Source organism: Oryctolagus cuniculus, chromosome 2 (genome assembly GCF_964237555.1).
Source record: "Oryctolagus cuniculus chromosome 2, mOryCun1.1, whole genome shotgun sequence".
Lineage (NCBI taxonomy): Eukaryota > Metazoa > Chordata > Mammalia > Lagomorpha > Leporidae > Oryctolagus > Oryctolagus cuniculus.
The window spans coordinates 2,398,141-2,410,488 of NC_091433.1; the positions used below are offsets into that span (position 1 = coordinate 2,398,141).

At 67.1% G+C, this 12,348-nt stretch overlaps 2 protein-coding genes across 3 annotated transcripts in view; one reads left to right on the plus strand and one right to left on the minus strand.

Annotated features, from left to right (window-relative positions):
* Nucleotides 1–12,348, minus strand: part of HTRA3 (HtrA serine peptidase 3) — a 118,625-nt gene that overhangs the window by 30,129 nt on the left and 76,148 nt on the right. The gene's annotated exons all lie outside the window — the stretch shown is intronic.
* ACOX3 (acyl-CoA oxidase 3, pristanoyl) overlaps nt 4,998–12,348 on the plus strand; it is a 39,596-nt gene continuing 32,245 nt past the window's right edge. For both annotated transcript variants that reach the window (XM_070069543.1, XM_070069544.1), the window contains exons 1-2: nt 4,998–5,127; nt 9,873–10,028. In XM_070069543.1, the coding sequence (XP_069925644.1) occupies nt 9,885–10,028 (144 nt within the window). In that variant the 5' untranslated portion in view covers nt 4,998–5,127; nt 9,873–9,884. The remainder of the gene's footprint in view (nt 5,128–9,872; nt 10,029–12,348) is intronic.

Below are 12,348 nucleotides of genomic sequence, written 5' to 3' on the forward strand. Positions count from 1 at the left end.
ACCTCCCTGCTCACGCGCCCGGGGAGGCCACGGCCCCGCGCCCACCTCCCTGCTCACGCGCCCGGGGAGGCGGCGGCCCCCGCGCCCGGCTGCCCGCTCACGCGCCCACCTCCCCGCCTCCCGCGTGCGGACCCGGGTGCGGCGCCCGGCGCCTGGCTCCGTTCCTGGGAGGCGCCTGTCCCTCTGCCTTTAAAGGGAATGCAGACAAGCGTTCCAGAAGCGGCCGGTGCTGCGGGTTAGGTGTCGCCGACCTTCCCCGGCGGAGAGCCGCCTGGGCCCGCCGCGCCCCGGCTGGCCTCCCTCCCCGAGCTCCGAGCGCGGCTGCCAGGACTGGCCGTGCGTTGCCCCTCGTGGCTGACCCACAGCACGGGCCGGGGAGCACAGGCGGACGCTGTGGGGTCGCGGAGCTGAGCGCTGGGCCCATGTGCGCTGCCGGGGGGCTCTGGGGAGACCCTCGTCCCTGCTCCTGCGGCCCCCAGTCGCCAGCAGCCCAGCACCCCTGGCCCCTCAGTGTCCTCCCTGTGTCTCCTGGAGTCTGTTCCAACAAGGACACCGCTCATCACCCGGTGTGACCTCTCCTGAGCCTGACCGGGCGTGCGGAGACCACGCAGAACAGCCTGGCTGTGCACAGGTGCTTGGCCAGGACGATCGCACGGAGCTGGACCGCGCTCTGCCAGGAGGATGCAGGCTGGCAGTGGGGCACGGGAGAGACGGGCCGGGCACCCCCAGGGTGCCCCTTCCCTTAAACCCAGGGCCGGGGTCTCCCAGGTAAACAGCCTGTATAAACCCTCCAGGGAGTCCGGGCCTCGGGCTTCTCCCGGCTGCCCACGTACCTGCCACTGGCGGTGTCGCCAAGCCAAGGACAAGGTTTCACCGGGGCGCGGCGTGCTGTGGGGCTGGCGCTACACCGGACGTCACTCCTGCTCATCGGCGCGGCCTGGGGTCAAAGGGCTTTGGGTTTTTTCCCGTTCACCCCGAGACCCAAGTTGCGCAATCCCAACGGCGGCAAGCCAAGGAGTCCACGCGGGTTTCTCGGCTACAGCAAAAGCAAACATCCCGGGTTCCCCAGGCCTGTGCCCTCACGCCGCCCGCCCTGCCCGTGGGCCGCCCGGGGCTGTGCTGTGGCCGGCTGCAGGCAGCAGGAGTCCTGCAGTGAACCTGGCCGTGGCCATGAGGGAGGAGCCCGAAGCCAGGGGCCGGGGAGGCACACACGCGGACGAGGGAGTGAGCTTTGTGTCGGCCCCAATGCGCGGGAATGTGGCTGCTCCCCTACCGGGCCGCCTGAGAGCCATCACCGCGCACTCGGTCTCCATGTGAGGTGTCCTTGGTTCTCAGCGTAACTCGGGGCCACACGCCACGCTGCTCTTCAGACGCTGACAGCAGTGCACACCCCACTCTGTAAGCGAACCCGAGCTTGCGGGACGCCCAGCCCCTGCCCGCGCCCCGGCTTCCCCGGCTGACTGGTTTTCCTGTCCGACGCCGTCCGCGCATCACAGGCACCTGCGGGCCTCAGACTTTGGAGTGAGCGGTCACAGAGCCCAGAGCCAGCGTCTCGGGGGCGGGGAGTGGCCTCAGCATTACTCTGTAGGGAGCTTGTGCTCTGGGCCCAACAGAGCAAAAATCAGACTGGAGTCGCTCAGACCAGAGGCCACCCCGCCGCCTCGCCGCCCCGGCAAGGGGGAGTCGGAGAGTCCCCCCGACAAGTGCATTTTTTTTTTTAAGATTTATTTGGTTATTTATTTTGAAAGAGTTACACAGAGAGATGTCTTCCATCCGCTGGTTCACTCCCCAATTGGCCACAACAGCTGGAGCTGAGCTGATCCGAAGTCAGGAGCTTCTTCCAGGTCTCCCACGTGGGTGCAGGGCCCAAGGACTTGGCCTGTCTTCTACTGCTTTCCCAGGACATAGCAGAGAGCTGGATCAGAAGTGGGGCAGCTGGGACTTGAACCGGTGCCCATATGGGATGCCTGTACCAGGTGGCAGCTTTACCCACTATGCCACAGCTCTGGCCCCTGCCTTAATCTTCACACAGTAAAAGGTAGCCTGGAGCTAACTGACCCGATTCCTGGCCAACCATCTGGGTTTCTGCTGCTCCGTCTCCCTGCCCCACCTTACAAGGACAGCGACCTTGAAGGGACCAGTCCCTGTCTCAGCCGTCTTCCACCCACGGAACCTGCGGGAAAGAGCCCGCTTTGCAGGAGGAGGCCTGGCCTGAGTCCAGAATGGAGGACAACGCCAGTGATGAGCTGGAAAGTGCGCGACTCTGCCCCTCCCACAGAAGAGTGGCTGCAGGCTCCGGCGGGACACGGGACACGGGATGGCGTCCCTGCCCGAGATCCTGCCAGCTCCTTCCTGGAAACCGCCCCGCTGAAGCGAGTCCCGCTCACCTGCCTGCTGGCTCCTGCCTCCCCTGCCACCCCTCGCGGCCGGGCGCCTGCCTGCCAGCCCAGCCTCACTGCCCTGCTGCGCGGCGGCTGCTGCAAGGCCTCCGTGCTCTTCCGTCTGGCCCAGCGGGCGTCCACCTGAGGGCTTTCCCTGGGTGTTTTCTCGCTCAGGTCACCGGAGGCTGGTGTCTCGGCACCGCGGGTTAAGGTAGGGCCCTGCTTGCAATGCCGGCATCCCATATAGGAGCACCGGTCTGAGTCCCAGCTGCTCTTTTTAATTTTTTTTTTAAAGATGTGTTTATTTGAGAGATGGAGTTACAGAGAGAGGGAGAGACAGTGACAGGTTTTCCATCCCCTGGTTCACTCCCCAGTGGCTGGAGCTGGGCTGATCTGAAGCCAGGAGCTTCTCCTGGGTCTCCCATGTGGGTGCAGGGGCCATCTTCTGCCGCTTTCCCAGGCCATAGCAGAGGGCTGGATGGGAACAGGAACTGGCGCCCCTGTGGGATGCCAGCGCCGCAGGCAGAGACTTAGCCTGCCAGGCCCCAGCGCCGGCCCGGCTGCTGACTCAACTTCCTGCTACCGCTCCTGGAAGGCAGTAGACAGGGCCTGACATCTGCCTGGGAGGCCGGGGTGGAGCTCCTGGCTCCCGGCTTTGGCTTGGCCCAGCCCTGGCCATTGGAGCCGTGAACCAGTAGATGGAAGACCCCTTTCTCTCTCTCCCCCTCCCCCCATCTTTGATGCTCTTTCAGATACATACATAAATGAATTTTTTTCCAAAGAACCGCCTGAAATGTCCCCTCCCCAGGCGGGGCTCCCCCACCCCGGCAGGCAGCCCCACCCCCAGCAGGCAGTCCCCCACCCCCGACAGCTCCCCCCGCAGCTCGCCGGCATGCTTTGTTTCCTTCTGATGGCTGAAGCTGTGTTTGCTGCCCCCCCCCCCCCCCCCGCCAGGGCTGGCACGGGAAGAGCCTGGCTGGTTTGTACTGGTTTATCCCACACTCTTGCCCTCGCTGGCACCCGCTGAGGGAAAACTCACCGTGACCAGGGAGTGTGTCACAAGGCTGCCACTCTGGAAGGCACAGCTGCCCCAGCCCGAGGCGGCTGGGCCAGGCGGCGGCGAGAAGGCCCAGGCTGAGGCGTGGGGCCGGGGGGCCCAGGGCCACCTCCCTCACCCTCTGAGCCCACCACCTCCCCACACAGCCTCACTGGGACCCAGGTTCCCGGCACGCGGGTCCCTGGGAGACAGACTGGAACCATCCCCTAACACCGCAGAGATCAGCAGAGGCGCTCAGCCAGAGGGCCCACACGACGGCCAGCGGGGAAGGGGACGGAGGTTGGAACCGGCAGCAGCAGGCGGCAGAGCTGCAGGGTTCCTAAGGAGCAGCCCCACCCCGCACGGTTCAGGCCAGGGTGCCATGGCCCCGTCCGCTGCTCCGGCAGGCTTACCAGGAAGCGGGGTCACCATAAGCTCCCATTCTTTCCCCTCCATCTCCCTCCACCGGCTGCAGCCACACAGCCCCAAGGACAGCGAGGCCCCTTGCACTCCGCCCACCGCTCCACCCCCGACCTGTCTCCATGCAGAGATGTGCAGCCAGGTCTCCTATCACACAGGCCCCCAGGGCTCTGAGGCCCACGAGGGGGCGGGCCACGGCCAGGAGCGGGATGCGCAGAAGGTGGTCCCGATGTGAAGCTGGCGTCACAGCTGGGCACGACGACGTCAAAGCCAGTCAAGAACCCAGGGAACTCCACGGGGAAGGCACCGGGCCCAAACCCACGGAGCCCCGGGCGGGCAGGGCAGGTGCGAGGGAGCCCGCCGGTGTCCCCAGCTGTCTTCACCTGCATTTCACAACATGATGAGATCTTTCAGCTCCCCGCCCCCACACCTGCACCTGCAGCTCCCGGGCCTCCCCAGGGGTCTGCGCGTTAACTCCCCTCATTCCTGCACCACCACAGCGGACTCCCTTCTGTCACCCACAAATCGGAGTCGGGAGGCCTCGGTGGGGGAAACGAGAAATGCTCACGAAAGCCCCTGAACACGCGCACGCACTCCCCGCGAGGACGCCTCCCTGGGCCTCAGGCAGCCCTGGGTGTCCCCGTCCCCGGGGTGCACCGGGCCCCCAGGGGGACGTAGTCCACCTGCTTGTCTCTGTGAGAATTCCAAGCAGAGGCACAGACGAGCGCATGAGCCGGAGCAGCGCCCACTCAGGGAGACCAGAGCTGGCATTCACGGGGCAGCTCAAGCGGAACCGGGAGCACCCCGCTTTGGCTGCCCCCTTGTATTGGGTAGGGGGTGGCGCCCCAATTATTCCATACAACTTGTACGAGCGAGCTGCAGGGGCGGGATTCCGTGCCCATGACGACCTCTGGGACAGACGTCCATCACTGCACGTCCGCCGTGGCCACGGGGGCCCCGGGGCATCCTGGGGCAGCAGGTGAGCAGACCGGCATGGGAGGGGCGGAGTTCCCTGCAGTGCGTCCCGGGCCTGTCGCCTGGAGACCCCGGCGCGGTGCAGGCGGCCAGGCTGCACGCGCCCGCGGCGAAGGCGTCCGCCGTTGCTAGGCGACGGGGGCGGCGCGATGACGTCAGAGGAGCGCGCCCGGCCCCGCCCACAGCGGAAGGAGGCCGGGAGGGGGCGCTCCGAGGCTGAGCGTGCGGGAGTCGGCGGCGGCCGCCCAGACGGACCCGCGCCGAGCGCCTGCTGTGTGCGGGACGGCGCACCGCCGCGGACCGAGGAACCCGGAGGTCGGGGCGAGGGCAGGGCGCGCGGTGCCGGGGGCGGGAGCGGGGGAGGCCGGCGAGGCTTTGTCCCCCGAGGGCTCGGACGCGAGGACGCGCGCGGCCGCCGCGGTGGACCTTGACCTCTGGTCGCAGGGGACTCCGTGTGAGGCGCTGCCTGCGCCCGAGGGTGGCACGGGGCGGGTGGGGTCTGGTGTCGGGGCCTCCCGGGACTGTGGCGGCAGCCTGACCACCCCCGGGCCAGCTCCTGCTGTGGTGTCCGGCGCAGCGCGGGTGCGTGCCAGGCCACCGCCCCCACAGCCACCCTGCTCGGGCCGCTGCCCTCGCTCGTCCTGGGGCCGCGGGGTTTGGGGTGCGCGCTGCCAGAGCAGACGCGTGACCCTGGGGAGTCTTTCACCCCGAGAGGCGCTGGTCTCCTGCCCGTCGTCGGTACCTGGGCTTGTGGAGCCCTTGTAGCTGCTGCGTGCCCTTGGCTGCACAGGCTGCTCGCTCGGCGCTCGCGGTCGCTGTGCCGGAGTTCATGGGGCAGAGAGGAGTTAAAGGGCGCCGTGGGTGCGAGGCTGGCGGCCGGGACAGGCTGGGGCGGCCGGGCCTGCGTTCAGTGTCCGGCCAGAGCCAGGCGCGCCCCTGGGCCTGGACTGGATGGTGGGCGGAGTGCGGGGAGGCCACGTGTGGACAAATCCAGAAAGACACGGGGCTTCCTCTGGAATTACTTTGTTTCAGAGACAGAGAGCTTGCATCCACTGGTTCACTGCCCGGGTGCCTGCCGGCTGCTCGGCCCGGCCGGGCCGGAGCTGGGAGGGGGACACTCAATCCAGGCTGGCTTGCTTTCTCTTTCTTTCTCAGACCCCAGAGTGGGAGAATTTTTTTAAAGATTTAATTTCTTATTTGAAAGACAGAGTTAGAGCTGGACCAGGCGGAAGCCAGGAGCCAGGAGCTTCTTTCAGGTCTCCCATGTGGGTGCAGGGGCCCAAGGGCTTGGGCCATCCTCCACTGCTTTTCCAGGCCATTATCAGGGAACTGGAGCAGCCAGGTCTTGAACCAGTGCCCATATGGGATGCCAGTACCACAGACAGCGGCTTTACCTGCTACGCCACAGCGCCAGCCCCCGTCAATCCAGTTTTTCCATGTGGTGTCAGGACCCCAACTCTTGGAGCCGTCACCACGGCCTCCCTGGTCTGCGTTGGCAGGAAGCGAGTCAGGAGTCGGAGCCAGGAGGCGTACCCCGGCACCCCGGTGTGCAGCACGGCGCCTCCACCCGAGCCAGACGCCGCGCCCGCCCCTGTCCGCAGCGCGGGCTCTGCCTTGTCCTTTGAAGGCTGCTTTCCCGATGAGCGCTTCGCCCTGCAGCCACAGGTCAGGGCTGTGCCGCCGCCGCGCCAGTGCGTGCGCATCGCCCCGAAGGGGCCGGGACCCGGCACGAGCGGCTCATCCGAAATCCTGCGCACGCGTGGCTTTCAGACACCCGCGGAACCTGCTGCCGCCTCTCCGTGCGGGTTCCGGAGCCCACCCGCGGGGTCCTCAGTGCTCCGTGCGCGCGCGGGCCGGGCCCCTGGCTGTCGGGGTGGTGCTGCTGTGGCGCTCCCTCCGGTTTTCAGCTCTCCAGAGCGGGCGCTCACCTGTGAGGGAGCCTGAGCGCAGCGCAGGAGCCGGCCAGCTGTTTGCCAGAATGACCACCCCGCTGCACTGGCCCCGCCCCCGCTCAGGCCCCACCCTCGGACCCTCCACGCCTCTGCTCAGCCCCGGCCCCGCCCCCGACTCCAGCCCCGCCTCGGCCCCGCCCCCGACTCCAGCCCCGCCCCTGCCGTACCTTCTTGCTGGGCGGGAGGCGGTGCCCCACGGTGCTCTCCCTTTGTTTTCTTTTCCTTTTTTTCTATTATTATTTGTAAGAAGGAGAGCGCCCACCCGCAGGTTCACTCTCCGAGTGCCCAGGGCGAGACGCGCACTTCGCGTGGGCTGCTGGGCCGTCTGCGAACCTTCGGCGAGCGCGCTGTGTTCGGTCCTTTGCCGGTTCTGTCACCGGGCTGTCCTTTTACGGGGGGGGGGGGGGGGGGCGTGGTTTGCAGCGAAGGCTTTCAGGTGGTGGGATCCAGCCCGTCGGCTCCCCGGGCTGCCCTGTCTAACAGGGCTCTGGTCAGCTGAGTGACGGAGTGCGCATGCTGGCACCTGCCGGCCGGCCACACTAACCTATCCAGCGGTGTTTCGGTGGACTCCTTAGGGTCCATCGCCCACCTGGCGTCAGTCAACAGAGAAGCAGACGGGGCAGTGCGCTTCCTCGTGCCGCTGTGCCCCTCGGTGCCCTGTGGGTGGAGGTGGTGAGAGCAGACGTCCTTATCCTGGGTCTAGTCTTGGGGGAAATTCAGCCTTTCACACCGACAAATGGTAGCTGCCTTGTGTGTGTGCATGTGTGAGCACAGCTCTCCTGTGTGTGTGTACGTGTGTGTGTGCACGTGTGTGTGTGTGTGTTAAGATCTATTTATTGGCCAGCGCCGTGGCTCACTAGGCTAATCCTCTGCCTTGCGGCGCCGGCACACCGGGTTCTAGTCACGGTCGGGGCGCCGGATTCTGTCCCGGTTGCCCCTCTTCCAGGCCAGCTCTCTGCTGTGGCCCGGGAGTGCAGTGGAGGATGGCCCAGGTGCTTGGGCCCTGCACCGCATGGGAGACCAGGAGAAGCACCTGGCTCCTGCCATCGGATCAGCGCGGTGCGCCGTCCGCAGCTGCCATTGGAGGGTGAACCAACGGCAAAGGAAGACCTTTCTCTCTGTCTCTCTCTCTCACTGTCCACTCTGCCTGTCAAAAAAGAAATCTATTTATTTATATGAAATTCCAAGTTAGAGAGAGAGAGAGGTCTTCCATCCACTGGCTCACTCTCCAAATGGCTGCAGGGCCAGAGCTGGGCCAGCATGAATCCAGGCACCAGGGGCTTCTTCCGGGTCTCACACATGAGTGGCAGGGGCCCATGGACGTGGGCCAGCTTCTGCTGCTTTCCTAGGCACATTAACAAGGAGCTGGGTCAGAAGTGGAGCAGTCGGGACTTGAACCTGTGTCTATAGGGAATGCTGGTGCCGGAGGCCGCAGCTTACCTGCTGTGCCACAGTGCCGGCCCCGGGTTTATTATTTAACTTTTTATTTATTTGAGAGGCAGTGCGATACACAGAGACGCAGAGAGAGCTGCCATCCCGCGGTCACACTCTGAGCGCCCACACAACAGCCGTGGGGCGGAAGCCGTCCGTCAGGAACTGGACGCTGGTGTCCCGTGCGGGTGCCAGGAATCCGACTGCTTGAGCCGCCTCCCTGCTAAGCAGGGCACACGCTGGGGGAAGCTGGGATCCGGGCACAGCCAGGGCTCCGCCCAGGCACTCCGGTGTGGGCTGTGGGCACCCCGGGGGCGGCGGCACTGCTGGGGCTTTTGGGTGCCAGGACCCCCCAGTCCTGGTGAGGGCGTCTGCCGTGCAGGACGCCCTGCCTGTCCCCGGGATCGTCAGCCTTTCTTCCTAGGTGCGCTGAGCCCAGAGCTCGGGACGCCGGGCACCCCGGCATAGGCCCCCCGGTCCTGGCTCACGGTCTCTTCTGCTGGTGCGGGATTCACACAGTCTGGCCGAGCGTTTCCGGGCCCAGCCAGCCTTTTGCCTCTGGGAGGGTTTCCTTCCTTGTGCCGGTTTGCCATCAGCCTGTGAACGGTGCTGTTCTCCAGGTGCTGGGAGAACCCTCGGGGGACCGCGGCTGTTTCTCTGTGGGTGCGCTCTTCATTGCTAACCCAAACCCTCCCGCCGCCTGGGGACTGCTGGGATTTTCGGGCTGCCTTGGGTCTGTTTTGGGAGGCTGCGGCGTCCTGGGAACTTGGCCGCTTGTTGGCACTCCGCAGTCCGGACAGTCCCTCTAGCCCTTGGCATGCCCTTAGCGTCGGCAGCAGTGTCCCCGCCGATGCCTGCTGGGGCCGTGCGTCTTCTCTGGTTTCCCGCGGTCAGCCCACTGCCCGATCGCCAGCTCTGCCGGTCTTCTCAGCCGCCTTTTATCCCGGTTTCTCTGCTGTCTTCTGCGTGGCGCTCCCTTGCTCGAATCGCTTGTTATCCCTGCCTTCTGCTCTAGGCGGGGCCTCTGCTCCCGTCTCCAGTGTCGTGAGGGGGCAGCCGTCAACTCCGGGATCCCAGGGGCCCCTGGGTCTTCTGGAGTGAAGCTGGGGGTCCGCTCTGGGGCTCGGCCCCCCGGGCTCCCGGGGGCCTGGGGTTGCAGGCCACTGCTGTCAGGTGCCCTGGCGAGCCCACACACCGGGACGGTTCTGGGACGGTTCTGTGGTGAGGGCCCCCACTTTGGCTGGTGGAGACCAAGAGGAAGGCTGTGGCCGGTCCCCCGAGCTGAAGCTTCCTGGGCCCTGGGTTTGGTTTCTCCGGAGCTGGGTCAGGTGCTGTGGGCAAGGCCGTGGCAGTGCGGGACAAGCCTCCCACGCCCCGGGACCCACGAGCCCCGGCTTGGTGCTGCCGTTTGCCTCAGCGCCCGGCCACAGCCCCGGCCGGCCCTCGCCTCGCCTGTCCCCTGGCCAGCCTGTGTTCCGGAGTGGAGGGGAGTTCGCCTCACGTGGTCTTTGGGGAGCAGGTGCCGGCCCCCCAGCCATGGCTCTTGGAACTCCGCCGTCCTCCTGGAGCAAGGGCCCATTTTCCTCGCACTGTGACACGGCGCTGGGCGTGCAGGGGTCCGTGGGGCGGACGGGACGGGACGGGACGGACTCCCTGACCGGCCGTGTGTTCTTGCAGGTCGGTTGCACTATGGCTCCCACGGCGGAAGCCGGCGCTGACGCTCTGCTGCCCGCCCTGCCCCGGGGGCCCCTCCAAGAGTACCGGGCCCGGGCGTCCTTTAACTGGAGGCAGCTGGCGCTGTTCTGGGACGGCGAGGACACGCTGCGTTTCAAGGTGAGTGCCGGGTGCAGGCTGCCCAGGGGTCCCCAGCAGGGGCCTCCTCTCTGACCCGCCAGGAGTGCAGGCATGAGCTCCCCAGCCCCTCCCCCGGAGCCATCCTCATCTTCGGGGGTCCCCGGGGACCCTCACCCATGGCAGCTAACTTCAGGGAGGGAAGGCTCAGACGGACACAGTGGCCGCCGTCAGCCGGGCCTCTGGCCACGGCCTCCTGTGCAGTGCAGAACGGGCTCAGGCCTCACCGGCGTGACAGGGAGTGTGTGGGTCCACCTGGCCACGCAGGGAGCCACCAGGGCGCACTCACGTGGGGAGTGTGTGGGTCCACGTGGCCGCGCAGGGAGCCACCAGGACGCGGTCACGCGGGGAGTGTGTGGGTCCACGTGGCCACACAGAGCCACCAGGGCGCGGTCACGTGGGGAGTGTGTGGGTCCACGTGGCCGCGCAGGGAGCCACCAGGGCGCAGTCACACGGGGAGTGTGTGGGTCCACATGGCCGCACAGGGAGCCACCAGGGCGCAGTCACACAGGGAGTGTGTGTGTCCACGTGGCTGCGCAGGGAGCCACCAGGGCATGGTCACGCGGGGAGTGTGTGGGTCCACGTGGCCACACGGAGCCACCAGGGCGCGCTCACGTGGGGAGTGTGTGGGTCCACGTGGCCTCCAGGGAGCCACCAGGACGCGGTCACGCGGGGAGTGTGTGGGTCCACGTGGCCGCGCAGGGAGCCACCAGGGCGCGGTCACGCGGGGAGTGTGTGGGTCCACGTGGCCGCGCAGGGAGCCACCAGGGCGCGGTCACGCGGGGAGTGTGTGGGTCCATGTGGCCTCCAGGAAGCCACCAGGGCGCGGTCACAGCCCCCACCCTGACGCCCCGGGCCAGTCCAGCCCCTCTGAACCCCGTCACCCTTGTAGTACCACAAACGTGAGGCCCTTGGGCCCTGACCCCTGAGTGTGTGGGAAAATGTTCACCCCTGAAACCCCCCCCCACAGGTCTCTCCCTGGGTCCCTCTGAGACAGGTCTCTCCCTGGGTCCCTCTGAGACAGGTCTCTCCCTGGGCCCCCCTCTGAGACAGGTCTCTCCCTGGGCCCCTCCCCCCCGCCGACAGGTCTTTCCCTGGGCCCCTCTGAGACAGGTCTCTCCCTGCCCCCCCACAGGTCTCTCCCTGCCTCCCCCCCCCCGTCTCTCCCTGGCCCCCTCTGAGGCTTTCCCTGGAGGGCATTTCACGTTGCTGGCAGTGATACAGCCCCAGCCCCGGCCAGGACCACGGCCACGGCCACGGCCACGGCCACGCTGGGTTTCCTACAAATCCTTGAGTGTGCGGGAGATGAGCGTGCGAAGCAGCGACTGGAGACAGGATTCGTTTAAAGGGGCCGTGCACCCTCAGACCTGAGTGCGGGGAAAGAATGGCGACTGCCCCCGGAGCCCCTCCCACCGGCAGTCACTCTTGGAACTCCACTGCCCCCCCCCCCCGAGCGGGGCCCTAACTGAACGTACAAGTGGAGCAGAGGTAGCAGGGGCTGTGGCGTCCCCACGAGTCATAAGCGTGGCCATCCTGGGGTCTCCTGCACGAGGGGAGTGGGCTGAGGACGTGGTGGGGGGTGGGCGTGCCAGCCTGCAGCCCTGTTAGATTGGCGGGGAGGTGGTGGGGTCTGGGTGGTGCAGGGCCGCAGGGCACTGCCAGCAGGCTGCTGGCTCCCTGGCCGCCCAGGTCAGTACCTCCGCCTCTCTGGGGTCCCCACGTGGCTCCCCCGTGCAGCCAGCCTGCTGGCCTCCCGGGCTCTCCTCTGAACCAGGACGCTGCACCGATGCCCCAACGCTCGGCACCCTGAGGGCCTGCAGAACCAGCCTCACCGCGACAGGCCTGCTGCCCACACGGCGGCCCCGGTGCCTCGCGGCTGGGCCCAGGGAGCGAAGCCAAGGCAGCCTTGGGCACCCTGGGGCTCCGCGCACCGGGCCTGCCTGCCAGGAAGCCTCGGCCGTGCCTCCAGGCCTCTGTTCCTGGCACCTGGCACGCGGGCCCTGTTGGTCTGCCAGAACCCCTGCGGCGACCTGTGTCCCAAAAAGGCTCTCTCCTCGCTCCCTCCCTTCCGGCCTGCTCCGGCCTGCTCCCGGTTCTCACCGTAAACGTGGGCCTCCCGGCTGGTCGCACCTCCGCCGTGGCCCTGCCTGTAAACGGTTCACCTCCAAGCGCCCGCCAGGCCTCAGGACGGGCACAGAACCACGTGTGGCGTGGGTGGGGCCCCTCCCGCAGCCTGGGCTTCACTGGCCCCCACTTCCCGACCCCTCCGCCTGTTTCCAGGAAGGTGCGGTTGTGACTACCA